The sequence below is a fragment of the Xylona heveae genome, assembly GCF_001619985.1.
Source record: "Xylona heveae TC161 unplaced genomic scaffold L228scaffold_4, whole genome shotgun sequence".
In the NCBI taxonomy this organism is placed as follows: Eukaryota; Fungi; Ascomycota; class Xylonomycetes; order Xylonales; family Xylonaceae; genus Xylona; species Xylona heveae.
Window position 1 is genome coordinate 22,389 of NW_017264196.1, and position 26,419 is coordinate 48,807.

Consider the following 26,419-nt stretch of genomic DNA (forward strand, 5'->3'; position numbering starts at 1 on the left):
TTCTGAGATAGAAAGCAAAACGTCGTGGAAGTAGCTGCTCGTGAGACTTTCATCTATCTACAGTGTGACCAACACGGTAGACTGACCCTCTGAGAAGCCCACTGCCCACGGGGAAAAGAGCTGCTCGAGGTCTCTCCATGGGTCATCAATAACTCTCAATTCATCATTTGATACCAATTCCTTGAATTGTTCACTCAATTCTATATTGTCACCCGCAGTCAAAACTTTTTTTTTTCGTTCCTTATATTCCCTCAATATCCCTTCTCTAATTTAAATCTTTCCACCTCTAAACACGGTAGTCCCTCGACGACATGCCTTCCATTTCCTCTCCAACTTCCCCTCACCGGGCTGGACAGAGCCCGGCACTCGCGCTCTCCACTGCTCAAGCGGCTGGCGTCGTGGACGGCGTTGAGGTTGCCCAGAGTCCCGTGCTGACCACACATGGCTCCAAGGGCATCCCCAAAGGCATTCCTCACCCGCCCGTCTCCCCCAGGCTGGCCCAGGATGGCGGTCTTGTCAGCCTTGAGCTCGAGGATGGCACCGTCTACCAGGGTTACAGCTATGGTGCCGAGAAGAGCGTTGCCGGTGAACTTGTTTTCCAGACCGGTATGGTTGGTTATCCCGAGTCCATTACGGATCCCTCTTACCGGGGTCAATTGCTCGTCATTACGTTCCCTTTGGTGGGTAACTATGGCGTTCCATCGCGAGAGACCCTGGACGAGCTCCTGGGCGATCTTCCTGCCCATTTTGAATCCTCGCAGATTCACATTGCCGGTCTCATCACTTCTACTTATGCCGGCGAGGATTACTCTCACTATCTGGCCGCTTCCTCACTGGGTACCTGGTTGAAGGAACAGGGCATTCCAGCCATTCATGGTGTCGATACCCGCTCTCTCACCAAGCGGATCCGAGAGGAAGGTAGCATGCTCGGCCGTATGCTACTCCAAAAGTCCGCCGAGTCTGGCCGTCAGCTCGAGGCCGTGGCTACCACAGAATGGCGAAGCGGATTTGAAGAGATCCCTTGGTACAATCCCAATGAGAAAAATCTTGTCGAGGAAGGTGAGCAAAGATATTTGAGATTCTCTCATCATGCATCAAGTGTCTAATTGTGTTATGCAATAGTGTCAATTCGACAACCTCGTCGTTTCTCTCCCCCCGCTTCGAAGGCATTGCGTCACCCTTCTGGACGCCCCGTCCGTGTAGTTACTGTAGACGTTGGTATGAAGTACAACCAACTCCGCTGTCTCCTCAAGAGGGGCGTAGAGGTCGAAGTCGTGCCCTGGGACTATGACTTCCCCAAACTGGCCGGCAAGGAGTATGATGGTCTATTCTTGTCCAACGGTCCTGGTGACCCAGCAATGCTGGATAAGACCGTCAAGCACGTCGCCACTGCTATGGCCGAGGGCCGCACCCCTATCTTTGGCATCTGTTTGGGCCACCAGATTCTTGCTCGCGCAGCGGGTGCATCCACGCTCAAGATGAAGTTCGGTAACCGCGGCCACAACATCCCTTGCACCAATCTTCTCTCGGGCCGATGCTACATCACTTCGCAAAACCACGGTTATGCGGTGGACGCGATGAATCTGCCTCAAGGCTGGGAGGAACTCTTTGTGAATGCCAACGACGGTAGCAACGAGGGTATCCGTCACGTCAGCCGCCCTTACTTCAGTGTGCAATTCCACCCGGAGAGCAATCCGGGTCCCCGCGACACTGAGTTCCTCTTTGACGTCTTCATCAATACCATTCAAAAGTCTTTGGCTTCGACAGAAGCTCTTCTGCAACCCGTCTCTTTCCCTGGCGGTGACATTGAGGAGAATGAGCGTCTCCACCCCCGTGTCAATGTCAAGAAGGTGCTTGTCTTGGGAAGTGGTGGTTTGAGCATTGGACAGGCTGGTGAATTCGACTACTCCGGAAGTCAGGCTATCAAGGCTCTTAAGGAGGAGGGTATCTATACTGTCCTGATCAATCCAAACATTGCCACGGTGCAAACCTCAAAGGGCTTGGCCGACAAGGTCTATTTCTTGCCGGTCACCGCCGACTTTGTGCGCAAAGTCATCAAGCACGAGCGGCCTGATGCTATTTACGTCACCTTTGGTGGTCAGACTGCTTTGCAGGTCGGTATCCAGCTCAAGGACGAATTCGAGGCGCTGGGCGTCAAGGTCCTGGGTACGCCGATTGATACTATTATCACCACCGAAGACCGTGAGCTTTTCGCTCGTAGCATGGATTCCATTGGCGAAAAGTGCGCCAAGTCCGCTTCTGCCAACTCAGTCGAAGAAGCGCTTGGCGTCGTTGACCAGATTGGCTATCCTGTCATTGTTCGTGCTGCCTATGCTTTGGGTGGTTTGGGCAGTGGCTTCGCCGACAACACGGAGGAGTTGCTCGATCTTTGCAACATTGCCTTTGCTGCTAGTCCTCAGGTTCTCATCGAGAGGAGTATGAAGGGCTGGAAGGAGATTGAATACGAGGTTGTCCGTGATGCTCGTGACAACTGCATTACGGTCTGTAACATGGAGAACTTTGACCCGCTTGGTATCCACACGGGTGACTCCATTGTCGTTGCTCCCTCGCAGACTCTGTCTGATGAAGACTTCAACATGCTTCGAACCACTGCTGTCAATGTTATTCGACACCTTGGTGTGGTCGGAGAATGTAACATTCAATATGCCTTGAACCCCGACTCCAAAGAATACTGCATTATTGAGGTCAACGCTCGTCTGTCTCGTTCGTCAGCTTTGGCTTCAAAGGCTACTGGTTATCCTCTGGCCTTTGTTGCAGCCAAGTTGGGATTGGGTATCCCCTTGAACGAGGTTTCCAACTCTGTGACCAAGGTTACTTGCGCCTGCTTTGAACCATCTCTTGATTATGTTGTTGTCAAGATTCCTCGCTGGGACCTTAAGAAGTTCACTCGGGTTTCAACCGCGCTCAGCTCTTCTATGAAGAGTGTTGGTGAGGTGATGAGTATCGGACGTACCTTTGAGGAAGCAATTCAAAAAGCAATTCGTTCCGTCGACTTCCACAACCTGGGATTCAACGAGACCAACGCGCTCATGTCCATTGACAATGAGCTGCAGACGCCTTCTGATCAGCGTCTTTTTGCCATTGCCAATGCCATGGCTGCCGGCTACTCGGTCGACAAGATCTGGGAGATGACCCGGATCGACAAGTGGTTCCTTAGCCGTCTTAAGGGCCTGAGCAACTTTAGCAAGACTCTTACCGACTACACTGCTGGCAGCTTGCCCGTGTCGATGCTCCGACGTGCCAAGCAGCTCGGTTTCTGCGACAGGCAGATTGCCAAGTTTGTGAGCTCCAATGAGCTCGCGGTTCGTCGTCTGAGAGTGGAAGCTGGCATCGTTCCTGCTGTCAAGCAGATTGATACTGTTGCCGCCGAGTTCCCTGCCTTCACGAACTATCTTTACATGACCTACAATGGCTCTGAGCACGACGTTTCGTTTGACGATCAAGGCATTATGGTCCTCGGCTCTGGTGTTTACCGTATTGGCTCCTCCGTCGAATTCGATTGGTGCTCTGTCCGCGCCATCCGCACTCTTCGCGAGCAGGGCCACAAGACGGTCATGGTTAACTACAACCCTGAGACCGTTAGCACTGACTACGATGAGGCCGACAAGCTCTACTTTGAGAACATCAACTTGGAGACCGTCCTTGACATCTACCAACTCGAGTCCTCAAAGGGTGTTATCATTTCCATGGGTGGTCAGACGCCAAACAACATTGCTTTGCCCCTTCATCGTCTCAATGTTAAGATCCTCGGTACCTCTCCTGAGCTGATTGACACGGCTGAGAACCGTTACAAGTTCTCTCGTATGTTGGATCGCATCGGTGTCGACCAGCCGGCCTGGAAAGAGCTCACGAGCTTTGAAGAAGCTTCCGATTTTTGCGAAAAGGTTTCGTACCCTGTGCTCGTGCGGCCTTCGTACGTCCTTTCCGGAGCGGCCATGAACACTGTGTACTCTCAAGATGACCTGGCTAGCTATCTCAACCAGGCTGCTGAAGTCTCTCGCGACCATCCTGTCGTCATCACCAAATACATTGAGAATGCCAAGGAGATTGAAATGGACGCCGTTGCCAAGGATGGCAAAATGGTCGGACACTTCATTTCTGAGCATGTTGAGAACGCCGGTGTTCACTCTGGTGATGCTACCTTGATTTTGCCTCCTCAGGACCTTGCTCCCGAGACTGTTCGCCGTATTGAGGACGCTACCAGGAAGATTGGTGCCGCCCTGAACGTGACTGGACCTTATAACATCCAATTCATTGCCAAGGACAATGATATCAAGGTCATCGAGTGTAACGTCCGCGCTGCGCGATCCTTCCCCTTCGTTTCTAAGGTGATGGGTGTCGACCTGATTGAGTTGGCGACCAAGTCTATTATGGGCATTCCATTCGCGGAATACCCACCTACAGATGTCCCTGAGAACTATGTTGGTGTCAAGGTTCCCCAGTTCTCGTTCTCTCGTTTGTCTGGTGCCGATCCCGTACTTGGTGTAGAGATGGCATCGACCGGAGAGGTTGCTTGCTTTGGTCGCGACAAGTATGAGGCCTACCTCAAGGCACTCGTCTCCACCGGATTCAAGCTCCCCAAGAAGAACATTCTCCTCTCCATTGGATCATTCAAAGACAAGATGGAGATGCTGCCCTCGGTTGAAAAGCTGCACAAGCTTGGATACAATCTCTTCGCTACTGCCGGAACGGCCGACTTCCTGCAGGAGCATGGTCTTCCCGTGCAGTACCTCGAGATTCTTGCAGGAGAGGCCGACCAGCAAAAGTCCGAGTATTCTCTGACGCAGCACTTGGCCAACAACCTCATTGATCTGTACATCAATCTTCCCAGCAGCAACCGCTTCAGGCGACCTGCGAACTACATGAGCAAGGGTTACCGCACCAGACGTATGGCAGTGGACTACCAGACGCCCCTTGTGACAAACGTCAAGAACGCCAAGATTCTCATTGAGGCTATTGCGCGCCACCGGCAGCTAGAGGTTGTAAAGGTTGACTACCAGACCAGCCACCGCCTGGTGTATCTTCCGGGTCTCGTTAATGTCGCCGCTTTTGTGCCTGGTGTTGCCGCTCCTGGCAGCGAAGATTTCCAGACGGCTACCAAGGCATCTATCGCAGCTGGTTTCAGCATGATCCGCGTCATGCCGGTGGGTCTGGACAGCTCCGTCTCGGATGCCAAGTCTCTTGCTATTGCTCAGGCCAACAGCCGCAATGCTGGATTCTGTGACTACAACTTCTCTGTGGCCTCGACTGCCTCGAACTCGAACCTGATTAGTGAGGTTACCGGAGAGGTGGGCTCGCTGTTCATTCCCTTTAACCACCTGAGCGGAAACATCAACAAGGTCGCTGCTGTGACTCAGCACTTCTCCGTATGGCCCACCAACAAGCCCATTGTCACGGATGCCAAGGCGACCGACCTTGCCTCGATCCTCTTGCTCGCCAGCCTTCACAACCGTAAGATCCATGTCACATCCGTCACCAGCAAAGACGATGTTGAGCTTATTGCGCTCAGTAAGGAGAAGGGCCTGGACGTCACTTGCGACGTGTCTATCTACGCCTTGTTCCTTACTCAAAACGAGTATCCCGAGTGTAGTTACTTGCCCACGCAAAAGGACCAGCAGGCGCTCTGGGAGCGACTGGACATCATCGATGTCTTCTCCATTGGCAGCCTTCCCTACCAGGTCGCTCGCGATACCAAGCACGAGGTGTCAGCTGATGTTGGCATCGCCGATGCCATTCCTCTGCTTTTCACTGCCGTTTCTGATGGCCGTCTGACTGTTGATGACATTATTGCCCGTCTCAACCGCAACCCTAAGAAGATCTTTGAGCTCCACGATCAGGCTGGAACTTCTGTCGAGGTGGAGGTGGATCGCTCTTATGTCTACCAAGGCGGTGCGGCCTGGTCGCCATTTGTCGGCAAGACTGTCAAGGGAGCTATCCAGCGGATTATTTTCCAGGACAAGACCGTCTGCCTTGATGGCGAACTTGTCGGTGGCTCCGCCTACGGTAACGACATGTCTAGCCACACGATTGCGGCACCTCAATCGCCAAGCCGCCATTCCATTACTTCACCTCGTCCTGAGACTCCCTATGTTGGTCGTTCTGCTGCTCTTCCCTCGCGGCCGGCAACTCAGACGAGGCAGATTGACGGAGTCGTTGCTCAGCGGACTCCTCAAGCTTTGGGAAACCAGTTTGGTCCCCCGCTGCACCAGCCAATTCGCGCTGCTTCTCCCTCACTGCTTGAACTCCTTGCTCAGTCGCCCTTTAAGCAGAGACACATTCTCTCTGTCAACCAATTTACCCGCACTGAGCTCCACCTGCTCTTCACTGTGGCGCAAGAGATGCGTCTCGGTGTGCAGCGTCATGGTATCTTGGACATCCTCCAGGGACGCCTTCTGACCACCATGTTCTACGAGCCATCCACCCGCACCTCGGCCTCGTTCGACGCTGCTATGCAGCGCCTTGGTGGACGTACAATTGCCATTACAACTTCGCATTCGAGCATCAAGAAGGGCGAGAGTCTCCAGGACACTATCCGAACTCTCGGATGCTACGGCGATGCAATTGTGCTCCGTCACCCTGAGGAGTCCAGCGCAGCTACCGCTGCCAAGTTCTCCCCTGTCCCGATCATCAACGGCGGTAACGGCAGCTTAGAGCACCCCACTCAGGCTTTCCTCGATCTCTTCACTATCCGTGAAGAGCTTGGTACAGTGACCGGCCTTACCATTACCTTCACTGGTGATCTTCGGTATGGCCGCACTGTACACTCTTTGTGCAAGCTGCTTCAGCACTACGACGTGAAGATTCAGCTCGTCGCACCCGCTGCTCTTGCCCTTCCTGAGGAGGTCCGTCAACTGCTTGTCAGCTCCGGGCAGCTGATTGCCGAATCTCACGAGTTGACTCCCGAGATTGTCGCTCGATCCGATGTTCTTTACTGCACTCGCGTGCAGAAGGAGCGTTTCCCTGACTTGGAGGAGTATGAACGTCTGAAGGACAGCTTCGTCGTTGACAACTCTGTGCTCAAGCACGCCAAGAGCCAGATGATCGTCCTTCACCCTCTGCCGCGCAATGCTGAGATTAGCGAGGAGGTTGACTTTGACCAGCGTGCGGCTTACTTCCGACAGGTATGTACTGTTTCTTCTCGAGGCCTTTTCCCACTCATTCCCTTCTACCGTCTTTTATGGCATTACTAACACTTCTATGCAGATGAGATATGGTCTTTACTGCCGTATGGCCTTGCTTGCTCTTGTCATGGCTCCTTGAGTTGGTCACTCTGTGTTCTTTGGCTGAGCAAAATTTTGAGCTGGGCTCGCATATGGGATTTATCATCGTTTTCGTCATCACTGCATGAGATTAGATGGTATCTGCTTTCCATTTTTCTTTTTCCCTCGACGATTGTTACGGCGATTAGATTAAAAGTTTGGGTTTGCTTTGACGTTCTTTTAATGTCCTTTGATGTCTTTACAGACCCTACCATGACTTGTTAATTTTCAAACAAGTGGTAAGCGTGTAATATAGATTGCTACGTGTATATGTAGTATAGTGGTGTAGTGTATAGTTTTTTACGTCCACTATATTTTTCTTTTCGTATTCTGTCATGTGTATTCCGTTTTCCGTGGGATACGTGATTTGTTTTTATTTTGTGTATTTGTTTGTATTTCGTTTTCGTTGCGTTTGGCGTTCATTCATTTCTTTTTTTCGTGTTTTTTTTTTGGCGTTCTTTTACTTTTGGGGTCGGCTGTTCGGTTATATGGGTCACTAACCGATTGGCGATTGGCGCGACTTAGCGGCGGGATTGATCTACAACTGGTCTGGATCACGACATTCTTTTCTGCGACAGGCTTCCTCCACGACAGGTTATGGATCTTCAATAGATCTAGGAATATACAACATACGACGCTGTTCTTGTTCTTTTTCAAGATGCAACAAGCTTTGTTCTTTGCTTGGATCAATGTCCACACGGTAAGTCCTTTCTTACGGTAGGTCGTCCAATATATTACCTTACACTTTTCGTTTCCTTTTCCTCTTTTACATGCAAACGAAGGTTTTTTTTTTTTTTTTTTATCAACTCTAGAGGGTTTTTCGGGAGGGGCGTGGTTCTCATTTTCGAAAACAAATATTTTCTGTAAAGAGATTCGCCCCTCCCAGCTTTTTTCCCCCTTCTTTATAGATATGAATATCAATCATTTCTGAAAAGATTCATGAACCTTGAAAAATTATGCTTCAGTGAAAATTTAAGTGAGAATTCTCGAAGTGCAATGACTGGGCTTTTGAGGTTATTTCAAGTTATGTAGTCTTGTTCGTGGGAAGTGTAAGGTGATAAATCAGGGTGTGCCGTTTGATGTCTTGACGCGGATTGTTCTAAAGCCAGACTGACTGTGCAATGCGTTGTATTAATTAATGGGCCTGTATATGATATTCGTTATAGATCCAGCTATGGCAGGGAGATGAAGTTTATGGGCCACATTGGATTAAGACAGGACGAAGCGTGCTTATATTGATCATTGGTGACGAAAGATAATGGGCACACGGAAAAAGCATATTGTCCTTCTTCTCCAGTGAGTCTGTGCAACGAGTCTACGATATATCTTGAGGAATAAAGGGATGTCGTTGTGTGTATTTGTTTACAATCTCAAGTCTTGTAGGTTTTTGCATTATTTCGCTGTAATTTTCTGTTTTTCTTTTCCGATAGAGACTATTTGGGCGAGCACAGAAGCGTATAATTGGGATGAGTGAAAGGGGGAAAGAGGAAATATAAGATGAAAAGTGAAAGAAAAAGGAAAAAGGGAGCATAGAAAATCTAAATAGCCATATCGGCATTGACCCCCGCAACAGTATTTGTTGTAGTCGTCGTCGTCGTCGTAGGAGGAGAAATGGATGTTGTAAAAGCGGTAGACTCAGCTGCAGTTCTACCACTTTGAGAGGATACAGTGTCCCCGCGCTTCTCAACATTTATCTTTATCTTTGACTCCGTCATGTCCACGTTACCGTCCGCATCCTTGACCTCGCAGTCGCACTTGTACATTTTGCGATATTCAAAAGGTGCAAGCCCGGTCAAGACTTCGAGGGCTTTCTGGCTGGCTTTGACTTTGGCTGTCTTGCCCGACGCTGCGGATCCGTCGGCGACGACTTGGTTGTGGATGATGACGGCGGCTACGACCTGTGTAGGGGCGCCGTTGAGGCCGTCGACAGCGGGTAGTTCCTGTGCGAGGAGACGATAATTCTGACAGCCGTAGTTGTGGAGGAGAAGGTTGTGAAGAAAGGTCTTTTTGACATGTTTCTGTTAGCTTTTGTGTGTATTTGTATGAGATGACTGTTGGTGGTTGATGTTGGAAGGAGATTGTAGGTGGGAAGGGAGGAAAAGAGGCAACGTACAGTAGGGTGGTTATTGGCAAATGTGTCGTAGATGCTCATGTCTTCAAAGAACCACCGAATATGTGTGTCAAAGAAGCGCTGCACTTCGGCAAAGTTGAATTCGGAGTCGACGAACACGGCACCGACGTATGATTCAACAATGTCGGGAAGGCACTGTTTTAATATTATGGTCCATTAGACGTTTGCTACAAAAGGGGAGTAAAGGCGGTTATGCAATGAGAGGGGACGTTGACTCACTTTTGGCGGGTTGGACACTTGTGTCCAGTAGTCTCTAGCTCCTTCTGATTCTCTCTCAACCTCTTCGAGTTCTGTTACGTAGTTGGTAATCTCTCCGAGTGGTCCATGGTATCGAAGATGTTTGTGAAAGCCGAGCTTGATGCATAACGCGCCGAGGAACTTGTTCGATACCATGGCCATCTGTCAAAACAACGCAACACTTAGCATGAATCTTATGAGATGGGATGTATGAGCCTGATACTTATGGGTCATTACCTTATGCTCCGTGAGCCACTGCGGGTCTTTGTTAGGATGATTGTAAAATAGAAAGTTGATGGCAGTCATGTCTAGTAGGGAATCACCCAGAAATTCTAATCGCTGATATGTTGGAACTTTTTCGAAGCTAAAGCCGCACGATGGATGAATAAACGCCGAACGCAAAAGTCTGGGGTATTTGAAGTGATATGCATGTTTGGTCTCAATCTTTGCCGCGCTGTCGAGCTGCGAAGCCGTCGCTCTAGCAGTCATGTATGCGGGGCGTTTGTAAGCCTTGTAATAATCGCTCCATTGAAGCATGTGGTGATGCTCGTTGTGGACCAGGGCAGTAACAGCTTTGACTGCCATGTCAAAGTCGTCTCCTTCACGAAATGAAACTAGCGACGCTCCAATCATTGCTTCGCAGACATCTGCTACAGTCTTGTCGCCGAGGATATGTGTGTGCACCTCTTTACCCGTCTTGTTGGCGCCTTTTCCTTCCAAGAGCTTCAAACCCTCGGGGTACCAGAGGCGTCTATACGGGTTCTCAGCTGCATAAATCCTTACAAGGCAGAGATGTGAGAGGGATTCAACCATACCTGGAAAAGCCTTGACTTCGAATGTACTCGTAGAGCTTCAGCTGCTTGGCTCCTTCAAAAAGATTCTTATTGCAAACAAGGAGCATTCGCTTGACGTGGTACTCAAATTCATCATTGTCTGGCATTTGCGCAAACAATGCTATTGAAGTGGCCATTTTAAGAAAGCAGTCTCCAATAAACTCAAGCCGTTCGTAATTCTTGCCCATGCCACGCCGCACGTGAATCTGCTCCTCTCGGTGCTCCTCTGTATTGTCAGAATCTTTGGTCATCGCCTCAAGCGCAAGCTCTGGCTTGGCCTGTAGACCAAGCGTTGCGAATCCCTCGAGGGCAACCAAATAGGACTCTAACCGGCTGACAATTGCCGGAAAGATGACTCCCATAGCGGCAACACTGGTTGGTAGCTAGAAAAAAATTAGGTGTCTTTGCAATTTGCATTGTGATGTTAGTCTAATGACTTACTACAGAAAATTTTAATGGCTCAGGACAGACGTAGCACTTGGTTTTGATGCTTTGTTCCTCTGTCGTGATGGCATCAAGCCAGTTCCGCCGATATACAACTTTGTCAGCCAGGATCACTGGTTGCTTTTCGATCCACTTCGCTCTTGCCCTGGACTTCTTGAAGAGGCTGACACTATAATCAAGAATATTTTCCATATACTTTCCTGGCGCAGTATCGGGAGGCACTGGATCTTGAGGTTGCATGGTCGGATCAACACAAATGGAGAAAAATCGCCTTCCGCCATCCCAACGATCTACTAGGAATCGATTTTCCAAGAACGAATCAGGAGTCTCAGGCGTCCATTCCAGCTCTTCCTTTTCGAATACAGCCTCAATTGTTTGCATGTCTAGAAGGTCCGCAGGACTCGTGATATGCTCATTAATATCCATGTCTTTGTGAATTGGAGAAAGCCAGTAGGAGACTTTATTGAGGTCGATTTCGTACTTTTTGTTGAATATGTCCTGGAAAATACGGAAAGTGAATGAAGTAAGCCGCTCCAGAAAGTCGTGGGATAGACTCATAATGGGTTTGAATTGTGCACATCTGACTTCAGAGGTTTGTCCTGCCTCAAGATGTAATACGAAATTAGGTATCTCAGGAAATGGCTTTCGAGTCAACATGGCCAATGGTTGGTAGGGACGGCCCAGCGCTTCCGGATTCGCAAGCTCCAGTACCGTCATAAAAAGTCCCTCTGGCACTGATCCCCATGTTTCTTCCCAAAAGTCAGGTTTGGCACGCATTGTGTATGTATTGGTCTTCTTCATGTTCAATGCCAAAAGCGCGTTCCTCATTGCTGGGAGCTGTTTTTGAATCGTTGGAAGAAGATTGGCGTCTAGATAATGCTTCTTTCTGAGCAGCAAGCATGCCTCAAATGCCGCTGACCGCTTTGCAAGCGATTTTTTCCCATATGCACGACCGATAGCAGACCTAATTGGCGCGTTTTCAGGGAGAATCACCTCGCAGATAAAGCTTCGACCGTGGGAGGACATTACAAAGTCGACCTTTGGCACACATTCACTGTCATGAGGCTATATAGAGGTCAGAACTGGTTCTTTGATGTCCTTTGACAGACTTACCAAGCAGCCAATAAACCGGGCAAGTACGGCTAAGGTGGAACCATAAGTCAATCTAGCTTTGGTCTCGGGCTCTATATATGCGCGGTAGTCCTTTTCTCTAAACAGAGCAGCATCTAGGTCGTAATCATCCCCTTGAAGGATACGGTCGGCCGGCAGTGCTTCACAAAAGCCCCGCATGATACCTTCGGCACGTCGAACATGGTGAACTGTTTTCGCGTGCGCTTCATGTCCTCTCTGGACCATATGAATATATCTGGAGTTGACGTGGCGAGCTCGTCCACGAGATTGGATATACTGGATCAAGGTGGAATAGAGATCAAATCGGATTACAAGGTTACAATCAGGGATGTCCAGGCCTTCCTCTGCAATCGATGTCGCAAAAAGGCAGTTGATTTCTCCCTGGCGAAACTTCATGAGCGTAACCATCTGTTGCCGGAAAGAAACGCTAAGGTCTCCGACCTCTCCTGCTCGAGTACCAACGAGAAGGGCGACTTTAATGTGCTCAGTGCCAATCCGTTGAACGAGGTCAACAAGCAATCGCGCAGTATGGCGTTGTCGAACGAAGACTATACACTTCGCCTGAGTCGGACGCTCAAAAAACAGATTTAAGTAATGACACAACAGCCGGACCTTTGCGCTCATTCCCTTGGAATCTAAATTAGGGACTTGGAAAGTATGCTCACTGACAAACTTCCTGGCCTGCTGAATTTTTTCCATTGCAGCATCGAGTTTCTCCACAGCATTAGGGTCGGAAGTCTCGAGAATTCTCTTTTCTGCGTGAGATTCAATCTTGCTTTCATGCTCCTCCAAGAGAGTCCATTCCCATAGGCGATCTGCGCACCACGGACCAAGCTCTGCGGTGGCTTCCTTGGCACGGAAGAAAAGCTTTGAGAAAACCTCAACGTCGCCGCATACAGACTTTAATTGCTGATGGAGGGGTGTCTCATATGCAGAAGGAGGGGGATCGTAAGTCCCAATAATTTCCAGAGGTCGGCTCACAGACTTTTGAAGAAGAGCAAGATCAGAGGTCGTTGCAATCTGGCTGCAAAGCAACGTCTCCAATTCCCTGTCTGGAGTTACTCGATGACCATCTGGATTGGTAATTGTGTCCCATACCTAGCTGCCTGTATTACGTCCACCTTTGCATCCACTGGCGATGCAGTCATGCCAAAGATTTTAGGTCGCCTGGTCTCATCAGGCTCCGAAAGGTAAAAATCCATGATAATTCTGTAAACTTAGTTCGACGTCACCTGGTGGATTGAGAAATGTAATTGCTTACCTTGCATATGGATGATTCTTTTTTGCATGATGAGCTTCATCAAGGATGAGAAGATTTATTTGACTCATGTTCAGAAAAGAATGGGAGAGGCAGTTATATAGCACGTCTGCGGTACAAACAATGACCATGTTTTCTTCAAAGTGTTGTTGCCAGGTTTCTTTTGACCAGAGATCGCATCCCATTTCCCCACAAAATCGCTCCATTTTATGATCAAGATTGCATTCAAGCACAGAATATTGCTGGAATACAAGCGTCACGCAGTCGACCTTTTCAGTTAGTAAACCCAATATATATCGTCCGTAACGGTATAGCTTACAACAAAAAAAGAGACACGTTTAGGTTTTCCGGCCCCTCGGTCTGCAAGCTCACGATCAATCATATGCCGAAGCAGCAGTACTGCAATGAGAGTTTTGCCAGAGCCTGCACATTGTATGAGAAGAATGCACTAGATTATCCTAGTTCAACTCACCGGTATCGAGAACCGCTATAGTGTTTTGGTGTTTGGCTCGCTCGAACAATTCGACCTGATATCCTCGAGGAGACGATATGATTTGGGACAATCCATGCTTAGATATGAGATTCTTTGTTGACAGCATATCATCCGCCGCAGTCAATATCGCAGCTCTTGTCTCTTCCTTAGTAACTGAAGCAGCCCTCTGCGCAAACCTAAGATTTCGTAAGCTTGAGACGCGGAACTTGCTCTTTCATCACTTGCTAATATACCATGATTGGAAGCTTGCGACTTGCTGCCTTCTGGCATCTGTAAGACCATTCTGAGGACTTGAATAATCATCATCTTCTGACTCTTCATCATCTTCTAATGGCTCGTCCGCAGAATCGGCAATCGATATAGGATCGATATCTAATAAGTCGATCTCCTGATCCATTTCAAAGCCCGAGATGTTTTGCCTTTCCGGGTTATAGCTTTCCGGTACAGACAGTATGAAGTCTGTCTGAGCCATCTTCCTGGAATTGACCTCCTCAGCTGCACACCGTCAGAAAATTGTACTGCAGTCGATAGGTCACTCTGGACACCATTTAAACAAAATGCATGACTGCACCAGGCTAGAGAAATGAACAAAAATTCTCGTGATCAGTCGTTGTTTGAAGGAGAGTTTGTCGTGTGCACCTCATAAGCGCATATATATAAAAGACAATGCGCCACGGGGAGATGCAGTGAAACAAACAAGGTTCACAAGAATTGTGAATATTTGTGGAAATAGACCCACAGAAATTGGGACAACTTGAGAAAGAATTTCGAAGACAAAAATCAACGATCAATTATTCGAAAACCCTATTTCCAAGGCAACATAGAGGGTAGGCAATTGCGGCATTCGCTGAGTGGGAATCAATGTAAACAAATGTCACACATAATCGGAAAATAAGTCTGTTTTAAACTCTTCCGTGCAATTGAAGGAGTGTTGTATGTTTGATTTGGAGCGCCTGACGAAACGTTTCGGAAGTGAAGTGTGAATTATCTCAAAGACCGTTTCATGACAATACTTCACTCAATTGAATCATCCTCCGAGTCCAATGAATTGGGATATTTGAGTGTCATTATAGAGATTGACAGGGTCCGCATGTCAAAGGTGCACGGTCCAAGACACTCCACATGTTCTAGATCGTTTGAAGATCTACTCTTACCCGGCGAGCGCCACCATTTCACCTGCCAAATAATCGTAATATTTCCGGAGAATTGACGACGAATTTCGGCATTATACAGCTCATATTTAGATCTAGGATCGGAAAATTCAAATTTTATCGAATGGCTGAGAATCCTCAGAGTCTCCGAGAGCGTTTCAACGCTGGCGAAGCACGCCGAAAACAGCTCGAATCATCATGGGATACAAACGGCGCCAGCTACCAGGAGAACCTCGAAGCAGCTATAGGGACCTATGAGGAATGCCGAAAAATAGCGAGCCAGGTGGCGTTATTCAGCTCGAATGAAACTTTGGAAGATATTTCCTCTCGCGATTTGCAGTACGCCCGTCGAACCCTTCAAATAATAAGCTTGGTGTTGCTCACCATCAAGCTAGATATCTCCTCATAGACTTTTATCTAGCGGAGCTATTGCTCAGGCAGAATGCGCCGAGTCGCAAGAGTGTATTACTCCAGGCTCGACAAGCATATGAGCGTTACATAGATCTGCTCGACTCGTATGAGATACTTTCAAAAGAGGACTCCAAACTTCACGAACGGTATTCGGACAATCCGGACAGATTTTCTACTGCATCCACGACTGATGCAGCTGCTCGCCGGGAGACGAAAATTGCTCGATTTAAGGAAGAAAAAGCATTAAAAGGAAAGCTCGAGGTAAGATGAAAGCTCGGGTATCCATATTTTAATAGTGCTGTAATTGCTTACGGCTTCTTTCCAGTACCTCTCGCAGAATCCATCTGTGCTTCACAACGATGAAGATTCCTTCCGAGATCTCTATCTTACGCAAATCAAATTATGCACTCATCAAGCATTCCAGTCACTTGAGTCTATCGCGCAGGAGCTTCAGATTTTGGCGCTGGCGCCGCCCATGCCTCCTGCAGGAGCTGCAGCACCCAGAGATGACCGCAGGGAACGTGAACGCAACAGAGACGGATACTCGGACCGGATTGATAGACCACTTTCGGAACTGTTGGCTGGTGGAAGGGCAGGCCCTATTCTCAGCAAAGACGGAAAGCCCCTCAAGCCGTTTACCCTGTTGGATAGTAGGCAACGGTTACAACAGGGCGTATTCCGCCCGGGACATAGTCTCCCGACAATGACCATCGACGAGTATCTCGAGGAAGAGAAACGGCGGGGTGGTATCATTGAGGGCGGAGGTCCGCAGTCTGAGATACAGCCGGAGCCGGATGAGGATAATTTTGAAAAGGCCGACGAAGAAACCATGAAGGCAAGAGAGTGGGACGAATTTGTAGAAGCCAATCCCAAGTAAGTAACATGCGACCCCTGCATCAGCTTTGACGATAAACTGACTTTTCTAGGGGTTCTGGAAACACCATCAACCGGGGATAATAAAACATGGCTGTGGCTCTTCACACTCTGTCGTTTTGGCGCTGGCAAGGCAATATACAATATACAACAATATACACTTGCACTCCCGCTCGGTGATGATACCAACTAGATACCTACTACCTACTACCATTTCCTCAAAACCTATTTTAGCCAGTATAGAGAATCAATGCAGTTCTCCTCACATGCCTGCGTCAGACTTTTCCGTTTGAGCCAACGGTTAACCCCGTTGATCTAACATGACTTCAATTCCCTCTACAACTCCGGCCATTTAGCGGAGATCAATTCCAGCAACTTAGTAGAAAGAAGATTATAACCCTAACCTATCATCAGCGAATCGTCTCTTTTCAACTTTTGCAATTCACTAAAACCCCAAAGCGAAGACGATAGCACCCTCTTACCTCAGTTCCGAAATGCAATCCATCCACAAAGACATCTTTACTAAACTCTTTGGCACCAGGGAGTCCACTTCCCGGAGTCTTCTCATCATCATCATCCTTTTCCTTATCATCATCTTTGGCGCCGTCAAGCGGAGTAAATCCATCGCTTTTTCCATTCTCTCTCCCATACTGCATCAACGCATCCCACAGATCCAGACACGCGACTCGGTCATTCTTTTCGTAGGACGCAGCAATCTCTTTGATCTTGTCTGCAAACCTTTTCTTACTTACATACGTTCGATACCCTCTGCCTTGCCGTGCCAGCCGCGTCTCTTCTTCCAAGTCAGATGTTTCGCTCAGTAAAGGCGTGCGGACATTGACTGGCGGGGGCGTGATGAGAATGATCCTTGTCCCATGCGTGACTTCATGCTCGAGCAACGTTTCCACGTAGTACCGGATATTCTCCTCGAATTCGCGCAACGGCACGTAGGTGCCCTTTGATGGTAGCAGACATGCGTCGTTTGCGCCAAGAAAGATGGTGAAGAACAGCGGACACGCCCAGTTGGAATACTCGCAGCTCTCGTTTTCGAGGTCGTGGATTATATCGTTGAAGTAGTCCAGTAACGACGTACTTGTTTGGCTATATGTGCAAAGAAGCTGGAGTCAGCAAATGGAACGCGCATTGTTTTCTTCATTGAGCTATTTTGTTTTATTTTTATTTATTTTTCCCCTTTTTGTCTCTTTTTTTTAAATTCCTTTCTTTTGGTGGAATGGTGATAAGAATTCTTGCTCTTGAGGGAAGGGCGTGGTCGAGCGTCACAACATCAACAAAGGGGAAAGCTCACCCCGCTCGTCCTACTCAAATCATCAGTATAGCCTAATAGCATTATCCAAGTAACTGCATTTAGACATATCATTGACGTTTTACATCAAGCAAACCGCATCTCTTAAAAAGCCCTTCTTTGCATATGACAAAAACAAGCCACTTCGTATCCACCATTGACAACGAGTCCGCAGAAACAGGACACTATGTGCAGACTGCAAATTGCAAACCACATCAAAGAGGAATATCAATTCGCCAAATCCAAAGTAAAACGCACCTCGATTTAACACTTTAGCCCGCCCAGCATATTTTTCTTCCAGGACAGTCCCGAATCCATTCTCAACAAAATGAGGGGAGCGCTCCGCGAAGGACCATTCTGTGAGGGAGTCGCCGAATAGGACGATCTTGGGCAGAGGCGCGGCTGCAGCCGGTTTAGACATGGTTGTGGTAGCTCTAGCGCTTGTGGATGAAGACTTGTTTGGGGGAAATCCAAACTACCTGAGGTACGGTAGGTATCTATACATTAAAATAAGTGGACGGGAGGAGGTTAGAGTGCCAGGATGAAGAGTGTAGGTATAAGTATACTCTTTTGCTTTCGATGGTGGTGGAGTGGAGAATGGCTGCCTAGGGCTGTGGTGACATGCAGGCATCCTGCATGATGCATTGACGAGATGCGGTCCGGTCATGGAGTCACGAAAGATACCCGACTACAGGGACCACCGGGAGGGGGTGGGAAGTATGGGTTCAAACTAGGCTTGACAAGTCTAAAAAAAAAAGTTACGCTGCAGTAATTCAGGGTTTTAGGCAAGGATGGGTGTTGATATTTTATCGTGGGAATGATTGCGCCGAAATGCACGGTATGAGATACGATTCTGAGAGGGCTGAATAGACACCAAATAATCCTCTTTTTTAGATTATTAAGGACTTCCGTTCATGACCGCCGTACGCAGCAGGATTTGATCAGACTCAAAGGCTTGAGTCAAAAAAGAAATTTCATATTTTCCTTTTTTCCTCTTCTAACTCTTTTCTGGGAGAAAAGCGCGAAAAATAGTATCATGATGTAGAAAAGAAACCCCATCATAACCACCAGACAATAGTTTATAACCAGAGAAACCCGCGACACAGACAAAAGCCATCACCTTAGTTCTTAGGGATGTGATCATGTTCCTTCCGTTGCATTGCTCGGCGACGCTCGGCGAACCACATCTCTTTTAGAAGGGACAGTGCATCAGCGCCAAATTCCGCGGTGAATCGGGATTCGAGTCGTAAAGCTTCTGCATCTGCGCGATTTTGCTGGTCCCATGCCGTGTAAAGCGCGTCTCCTTCCAAGGAGTGCATTGCGCCGCGAAGGTGCTGACGAATCCCTTGCGGGATTGAACGGGGTGGTTCTCTTTCCATCTTTTGAGTCTCTGTCGAATTCCGTGTGAGGCTGCCGCGACGATGCTCTCCCGGGCCAGGCATTGGCTTCCGAAAAGGTAGCGCCAAATCGGCGTTCCTGGCCGGAGATTTGCCTGAATCCAAAGCTACCTGAGCAGAAGGTGGGAAGAGGCGGGACTCTCGAAAGCGAGCTGTCAAGGGCGAACGCTTTGGAGAATCACTCCTATTCCGTGAATGACCCTGAGAATTGGCGCCTCTGCCATTCGTGGAGTTTTTGATCGACGTGCTAGGCTGTTGACTTGCCGGCAAGGCGGGCAAGCTTGTGGCAGCAAGTCCAAAGGCCACTGGTACAGCAGGCAATCTGTTGCCAGAAGTTCCTGTGTGGAGATCAGCATTCCGTTCCAGCAGTGGTAGGGGAGATTGGAAAAGATATGTTCTGAATTGAGGATATCAATATTTCTGGAGCAGAAATTTGGGCACCTACGAAAAGAACACTTAGCTGCTTGTTTGGCGGAAACACAATTGGCACAGCCTCCGGCAGTGATCTCAGGATGCGCGACACACTGAGCAAAGTGTCCTGAGCGTTGCAAACACTGGTCACAAGGTTGACGAAGCTCTCCACCTCGTGACTATTTCATTTGGTAAACCGGTTCGACGCACGTCAATTTGGTCGCTTACCTGCAGTGCTATAGCTTTGAAAAGATCCTTCAGGCTCACTGGGTCAACCTCCTTTAATCTCTGAATGATGTAATCAAATTTGCCCTTGTTGACGATAACGGGATTGACGGGGCGGGTCTGGAGCAAGACCCGAACACTTCGAGTGTGATCCCAACGTCCTACTTCCGGGTCAAGCATTATTTGACCTTGAAAGGCAACAATCAAATGAAGGGGCAAGGCTGGTGAGCGCTCCTGTCAGAGAGCTTCATCGCAGGACCAGTCTATCCTAGAGGGCAAGGTCACCCAGGGCCCTGAAGGCAGGCGGGACGGAAGCTCCAGGAGAAGAGGCCAGAGGACGACACGCGCAGGCTGCTGAGTGGCGGATGGAGAATCCGCCATTTCACCACTTGTTGGCTTCGATTTCTTGGAGTGATTAATTTTGTTATGAGCATTTGCGGGTGAGCGGGTGAGCGGGTGAGGCGTCGTATTTGACATGGCCAACATCCAAGTGAATTTGGGGCTTGCCCGAAATTCACTGAAATGGATTTGTCTCTTAGAAAGTATTCCGAAGCTCCAGGACTCTTGAGACAGCAATAGCGACATGAAGAGGTCTGGCTCAGTCATCATGCTTCTTTCTTGCAATGCAATAAGTCATCAAATATCCTGAAATTAGCGCGGACAAGCAAAAGGGTCATTTCGACAAAATGTGGTTGACCCGGCCATAGTTTGACTTGCATTGGAGACCACCTGATGATTTGACAGGAAAATATATGAAATTTGAAACGACACGTTCATCCTGAAGTTAGGATCTAACAGAATGATCTCAGAGTTCAAATATCACTTTCACAATTAAAGCGGAGGAGAAACAATAATGTAGGTGTTGGGCCAATCGAGATCTGTTATTAGAACTCTTCAGTCATCATCTCGGATCTCAGGATACCTTAAGATCTTCGCTTCTAGAAAACCTCCCGAGATCCCGAGGGACTGGAACGGGGACCAAAGGAACCCTTTTTCCCCGGAGAAGCCCATGTCGCTACCAACCGTTTCATCTCGGGACGCAGTGGATAGGTACTCCCTTGGAGGGAACTCGTTACCAAATTCAAATCGAATCTGAATATCAAGGCAAATCATTGGTTTTCCTTCTGAGCAAAGGGTGCATGAGGAAACAAAACGGGCAAAGGCAGGAAAGGCAAGTGTGAAAAGCTGATTTGATTGAGCACCATCAGGTCTTAGCTTTCCTCGGCCCGGAATACTTCCCAAGTCGGAAGCTCCCTACCTACTTCAGACAAGGGGGAGCAGAAATGAGAGAGCTGGACAAATAGAGGCTCCACTAAACCAGGATAAACAAGAAATCGGATGATGTATTGGAACTGGGTCTCATCAGAAGGTGCGTCAAGGCGACATGCACCCTGCAGAAAGCGTTTTGGCCTAAAGGGAGTCAAGGTGCCCGATCTGCAATCTAACGGTGAATTTCTCCGAGTCAACGCTCACCCCTCGCACCTCGTGGTGAACAAACCGGGCAGCGCCGAGTGGTATCTCTATCAGCTTTGTGCTATAACTACAGCGAATAAGATGCGATGCGGCCAACCCGCATATGAAGTGGAGCGGTAACCCAGTTAAAGGACCCCTGGTAGTCCCCCGATGAGGGAGCGGTGGCGAAGGCGGTCATTCAAGTCAACTGCAGCCTTCCCGCAATCAGGCACCGGCAATAACGAAGACTGATTAAACGGCTGATAATTTTTACGGAGTTCCCGTATGTCCTTTGTATTTGTGTGTTTCGCTGCTCTGGCTTTTATAGCTCGTGACTTGAGAATACTACCAGAATTGTCCCCGACTATATATCATTCGGATTGGTTATAACGCACCCTTGACGCCACTGTAGTTATACCACGTCTCTGCACAGCGCTGTCTGGGCTTGTCTGCGGGACCCCTCTACTGGGCCCTTTAACCCTTTCTATAACCCTCCCCGCAACGAAGCTTTTCCAAGGATCGGCAATTCATCTCCTTCCAAATTGATTTACGGCGGATTCATGCAAAATTGCAACGTAGAGAGTCTAGCAAAATCCGACGGAACAAGTGGTGGTGGGCTGTAACAATATCGCACCCCTGCGGATATATAACACGGTAGATACACATCCTCGTCATGATTCCTCGGCCTTCTCCGACTCCCAAGTATTGCTGAACCTTTTCGGAACTTCTCCTACATCCTGCGCTTCCAGATTGAGAAGTTTTGATGTCCTGATTATTTCATGTTATAGCTTTAGAGCTTTCGACGGGCGACTATAGTCTCAATGTCAACCTAGCTTTACGTGCGATCGACTGACGGCAACCCTTACACGGTCACACGGCCATGAGTTCAGGGTGAGTGCGGCATCCCAAATTCTGCAGTCATGACTCCAAAGGCTCCGTCGCACGAAACAGATAGCCTGCGATGAAATTTTCTGTAGTGAGGAGTGGCCTTGATCCGAAGCTAACCCTCCATAGTTCTCTCAAAGAGGCCGCAAAAGGCCTCACTGCTGTCTTCGGTTTTTCGACACCGCCGCCCTATCCACTCCCCGACGAAGTTCAAGATGCAGTCGACAGCTACTTGGACAAGCACAAAGAATCCGACGCCCATGAGTCCCAGCGCGTACAAGATGAGCTCCTCTCCATCTTTCACCGAAACGTCACGGATCAACCTGAAAAACAACTAGCGTTTCTGAATGCTTTGGCGCTGTTGCGGCCTGCAATTCAAGGGACAGAAAGATGGCTGGAGTGGTGGGACCTGATCATTCGGAGGACAGTCACGGCGCTGGGACAAGAAAAAGCGGTGGTTGAGGAAACCAGAAGGCTGCTGCTCAGTATTTTGGTCTATGACAAAGACGAGGACCCGAATGGAGAGCGAGCGCAAGCCTCGGCCGTCTTTGCGCAAAAGCTGCTCGAGGCTTATCTCGACCGGACTCGGCTTCACGTTGTGGGCGAGAATGTGAATCCGGCCGAACAGGAGGCCAATCACTTTGTGTCGGACCATCTAGAGTCAATCCTCGTGGATTTTGGGAAGAGGAAACCAAAGGTCATTGCTCCTAGGCTCGTTTGAAGCACGATTCCAAACCGTAGCTGACAGTGATGATAGGAATTTATGGATGCAGTTGACATCCTAGTGGTGAACAAGAATCAGCGAGTTCAAGCTTTGAGCCTTCTTTGTGCATTCGTCCGATGCCAGCCCCCACACCTTTACGAAGTTTCGCAGACCGCCTTGATCGAACATTTACTCAAGTGCCTGATGATCGATACCTCCACGACGGTTGTGTCCCTGGCGCTTACGACTTTGGTCATGTTTCTACCCCACATTCCGAGCTCTCTTGTCAACTACTTGCCTCGACTCTTTGTTGTGTACAGTCGGGTGCTCTGCTGGGAAGCGCAAAACGGTCAAACCGCAATTGATGGACACGATAGCGAGAAGGACGACGGATACTCTAGCAGCCCAGAGATGGCGAGGAATTCAGAATATACGGATCCATCTTGGGACAAGTTGGAGAATTCCTTTGGAAAAATGGGCTCCATGACACCCGAGTTGGCTCACTACTTCACCTTCCTTTACGGCCTGTATCCTCTCAACTTTATGAACTTTATTCGGCAGCCCTACGTGTATTTGGAGAATTTCGGGTTTAAAGATGCCAAACTCTTGGATCTTGATCCAAAAGCAATTCGAAACCGCAGTGAGCAATTCCGGCAGATGCACTTGCTCCATCCAAACTTTTACAACCTGACTGCGGAAATGGAGCTGGCGGATAATCGATGGGTCAAGAGTGACCCGTCAGATGTTGTCATTGAATGCATGGGGCTGCAATGCGCCGTGCTGCCTGCAACGGTGTTGAACGACCCTGGACCTCCCCCGACGTCTAAGCTTCCGGACATTCCAGAGTCCAGCGTGCCCACGGAAGACATTCCGGTCCAAAGTCTCCTCTCTGCCGATGAGGGGGCTGAAAGTCCGGCCTCTCCTACAGACACCAGGACGATTAGCTGGCGTAACACCCAAGTTACGTTGGTTCCATCTCATGCCGGTTCCCTCCCAAGCGACCATCATACTCCAACACCTGGTTCTCATCGCCAAAGCCTGAACCAAGCTGGGTCGCGAACAGCGTCCCCGTATCTGAAGCCCCGAGATCCCATCCTGGACAGTCCCACTCTGCCTCCACACACCACCACAACCGAAGTGACGACTCTTCAGACGCAAGGTCCACCTCGGAAGAACTCTGTTCAAAGCAACTACAGTGAAGGCGCTGCGTCGCTACGCGCTCTCAGTCTGCAGTCACCTCGTTTGGAAGCTTTCCCTCTGGCCCCCAGTCACAGCTACCACAAAGTCCCTCGCTCGCCAGCTATCAGAGCGGCCTCAATCGGCGGCGAAACCAGCGCAGCATTCTTGCAACGCGAGGTCATGCTCCTTCGTAACGATCTCAATTTTGAGAGGTATCTGCGACAGCAACATTTATCCCACATTGGCCAATTACAACGTCGACATATCAAAGAAGCTACGGCCGAAGCCGAAACGCAGAGGCTTCTCAACACGAACCGCGCGTTAAAAGTCAAGCTCGAGGACGCGAAGCAATCATTTGCCATGCTGAAAAAGGAAACTATGACCAGCAAGCACAATTCCAAAAAGTGGGAAGCCGAGTTGAATAGCAAAGTACGCATCCTGCGCGAGGATCAAAAGCGATGGAAATCCGACGAAGACACGCTGCGTCGAGAACTCTCTGGCATCCAAGTCGAATGCGACCGTCTCCGCAAGCTCATCGTGGACAGCGAAGCCCGTGAGTTCCGAGGCAGACAGCGTGTGCAGTCGATTGAAACCAACATGGAAGAAGTCGAAAACCTAAGGGCCGAAGTCGACAACCTGAACGCCAGGATCCAAGAATACCAAGCCAAGGAGGATGAAGTGGAGCGCATCAAGGTCCAAGACGAGGATATTCGAGTCCAGCTTGAGACTGTTAATCTCAGGCTTAGAAGCCAAGATACGGAGCGCGAGCGGGTTAAACGGGCATACGAGCGCAGAGTTGCCGATCTTGAAACAATGGTTCAGTCTTCTCAGGCTCAGACTCCCGATCAAAACTCCCCTGCTATTCAGCACATGCTGGACTCCGCCCTCGCCTCGAGCAGAATGCGTTTCAACCAGCTCAAGAAGGCTCACAACCTGTTACTCAACCGATATACCGAGCTTGAGGTACGCCTACAAGACATGCAAACTGGCGGTGGCGGCGCCGAATTTGATGACGATCTTGCATTTACGCTCAACACTCGACCGATCGCTGGCTTCTCGAGCGCCTTGGACGGGCATGCGCCTCTCCGATCATCTTCCAAGCAAGCCGGCTCAGCCATGGCGCAACTTCCGGGGCCCCTACGGCGCCACCCCACTGCGCCTCCGGATCTTTCTAAGAATCCAGACGACTATTATGGAGGGGGAGACGACTACTATACCTCCTCGCCGAGCTTAGCACCGTCGCCCGCAGCGGGCGGACCTGGGGATGTACCTCGGCCACAGCGATTCGAGTCGCTTCGCAATCATCACGGACACGGCCATTACGCATCTGGTGATTCTAGTCCCGTCTATGATCGCTTTGACCGGCTTCATCCAGCCAGTGGGCCATCTTCGCGCAGTCAGTCCCGCACGGCGTACGACTCTCCGGCTGAATCCACGGCGCCTCGCCTCTCCAGTGCAGGCAACAGTCGCCGCAGCTCTCTGTCTGGAGACCGAGCGAGCTCGGCCAAGGATACTGGGAAAATCGGACCTTTTTCGGAAGCAAGAGTGTACGGTCGAGGTAAGTATCACTTTTCTTTTTTTTTTTTGTCTTATATCTCTCTTCCCCTTGCTCTTCCTTTCTATTCACTAGTTTAGCTCTACCACCATCTCTCCATTCATCTTGAATTCAAACCAGTGTACTGACGTATGGAATGCTCATCTTACAGGTGGCGTCCAAAATATCGGCAAGAGAGAAAAACCAAAAGATGGGAAGAAGCGCGGTATTCGTGCTCTCATCGGGTAGATGTCAGCCACTGACTGTCATTTAGCCATCGCTTCTATATATATATACCTCCTCCCTTCGAGTCTCATACCTTTCTTGAAATATACTACTCCCTTTAGCTTGTGTTACTGCTCCTCTATCTTTTCCAACACTTTTCTTGCCAATATTCTTCCGATTACTTTTTATTTCTATTTCTATCTTCATTTTTTATTTTTATTCTTTTTTTTTTTATTTTCTTTATCTGCTTTTCTATTTTTTTTATTTTTATATTTTTATTTTTTATTTTCCCCACTTTTTCTTCCATTCATCCGGTCATGCTCTCCCTGCTTGTTCTTTCTTTTCTTTTCTTTTCTTTTCTTTTACTTTCAGACACATACCCCTTCCACCCGTCATTTATTCAGGACCAAATTTTTTATTTCCTCTCAGATATTCTTGTTCATTCTTGTATTTTATTGCCTTTTTATCTTCACTTTTTATATCAACTTCAAACTATCAAATAAATTTTATTATCGTTCCTTGTGTCGTTAACTTTTTCTATTTCTCTTTGTGTTCCCTTCCTTCTCGACATTACCTACAGTGGGGATATATATATTGTACAACTGTACTTCGTTATGTATGTACGGAGTAGTTTATCTACCTTACCTACATTACCTACCTAGGTAGGTAGTAGCTCAATGCACACATATAAGGTACTTTATTACACCTTCCGTGGTATTGCATGACCATGCGTGTACTATTATTTCTTTTCCCCGTTTTCTGGTAAAAAGTCGAGATATATGTATCTCTTCTTTGACACATGAATTGACTTAGGTAGAATGACCCAGGTAGGTACAGTTACGGTTACAGTTACGATTACAATA

The 26,419-nt window shown here is 48.7% G+C and overlaps 7 protein-coding genes across 7 annotated transcripts; 4 read left to right on the forward strand and 3 right to left on the reverse strand.

Moving 5' to 3' along the window:
* The first annotated feature begins 51 nt into the window (after window positions 1–51).
* On the forward strand, window positions 52–7,566 carry L228DRAFT_219376 (carbamoyl-phosphate synth). Its single transcript, XM_018330213.1, has 3 exons — window positions 52–1,059; window positions 1,123–7,142; window positions 7,225–7,566. The coding sequence occupies exons 1-3, from the start codon at window positions 312–314 to the stop codon at window positions 7,279–7,281; spliced, it is 6,825 nt and encodes a 2,274-aa protein (XP_018188666.1). The 5' UTR covers window positions 52–311; the 3' UTR covers window positions 7,282–7,566.
* Window positions 7,567–8,755: 1,189 nt separating this feature from the next.
* L228DRAFT_219379 (hypothetical protein) lies at window positions 8,756–13,994 on the reverse strand. Its single transcript, XM_018330214.1, has 11 exons — window positions 13,787–13,994; window positions 13,634–13,737; window positions 13,318–13,583; window positions 13,155–13,265; window positions 12,039–13,104; window positions 10,923–11,990; window positions 10,464–10,864; window positions 9,886–10,399; window positions 9,631–9,810; window positions 9,394–9,546; window positions 8,756–9,283 (listed from the first exon to the last, which is right to left on the reverse strand). The coding sequence occupies exons 1-11, from the start codon at window positions 13,911–13,913 to the stop codon at window positions 8,819–8,821; spliced, it is 4,455 nt and encodes a 1,484-aa protein (XP_018188667.1). The 5' UTR covers window positions 13,914–13,994; the 3' UTR covers window positions 8,756–8,818.
* Window positions 13,995–15,007: 1,013 nt separating this feature from the next.
* L228DRAFT_281866 (type 2A phosphatase-associated protein 42) lies at window positions 15,008–16,515 on the forward strand. The gene is made up of 4 exons (XM_018335923.1): window positions 15,008–15,297; window positions 15,354–15,630; window positions 15,695–16,242; window positions 16,296–16,515. Exons 1-4 carry the CDS (start codon window positions 15,083–15,085, stop codon window positions 16,324–16,326), a joined length of 1,071 nt encoding a protein of 356 aa, XP_018188668.1. The 5' UTR covers window positions 15,008–15,082; the 3' UTR covers window positions 16,327–16,515.
* L228DRAFT_259985 (SGNH hydrolase) lies at window positions 16,316–18,254 on the reverse strand. The gene is made up of 4 exons (XM_018334217.1): window positions 17,804–18,254; window positions 17,549–17,558; window positions 16,725–17,343; window positions 16,316–16,641 (listed from the first exon to the last, which is right to left on the reverse strand). Exons 1-4 carry the CDS (start codon window positions 17,964–17,966, stop codon window positions 16,579–16,581), a joined length of 855 nt encoding a protein of 284 aa, XP_018188669.1. The 5' UTR covers window positions 17,967–18,254; the 3' UTR covers window positions 16,316–16,578.
* A 193-nt stretch (window positions 18,255–18,447) lies between these two features.
* L228DRAFT_281868 (hypothetical protein) lies at window positions 18,448–19,758 on the reverse strand (the record flags this gene model as incomplete). Its single annotated transcript, XM_018335924.1, has 3 exons — window positions 18,448–19,280; window positions 19,388–19,532; window positions 19,582–19,758. The coding sequence occupies 3 exons, from the start codon at window positions 19,756–19,758 to the stop codon at window positions 18,667–18,669; spliced, it is 936 nt and encodes a 311-aa protein (XP_018188670.1). The 3' UTR covers window positions 18,448–18,666.
* A 2,152-nt stretch (window positions 19,759–21,910) lies between these two features.
* L228DRAFT_237714 (hypothetical protein) lies at window positions 21,911–25,580 on the forward strand (the record flags this gene model as incomplete). The annotated part of the gene is made up of 4 exons (XM_018330962.1): window positions 21,911–21,921; window positions 22,045–22,612; window positions 22,673–25,355; window positions 25,504–25,580. The coding sequence occupies 4 exons, from the start codon at window positions 21,911–21,913 to the stop codon at window positions 25,578–25,580; spliced, it is 3,339 nt and encodes a 1,112-aa protein (XP_018188671.1).
* On the forward strand, window positions 25,362–26,342 carry L228DRAFT_104700 (hypothetical protein). The gene has a single exon (XM_018328887.1). It carries the CDS (start codon window positions 25,581–25,583, stop codon window positions 26,085–26,087), a length of 507 nt encoding a protein of 168 aa, XP_018188672.1. The 5' UTR covers window positions 25,362–25,580; the 3' UTR covers window positions 26,088–26,342.
* Window positions 26,343–26,419: the final 77 nt, after the last annotated feature.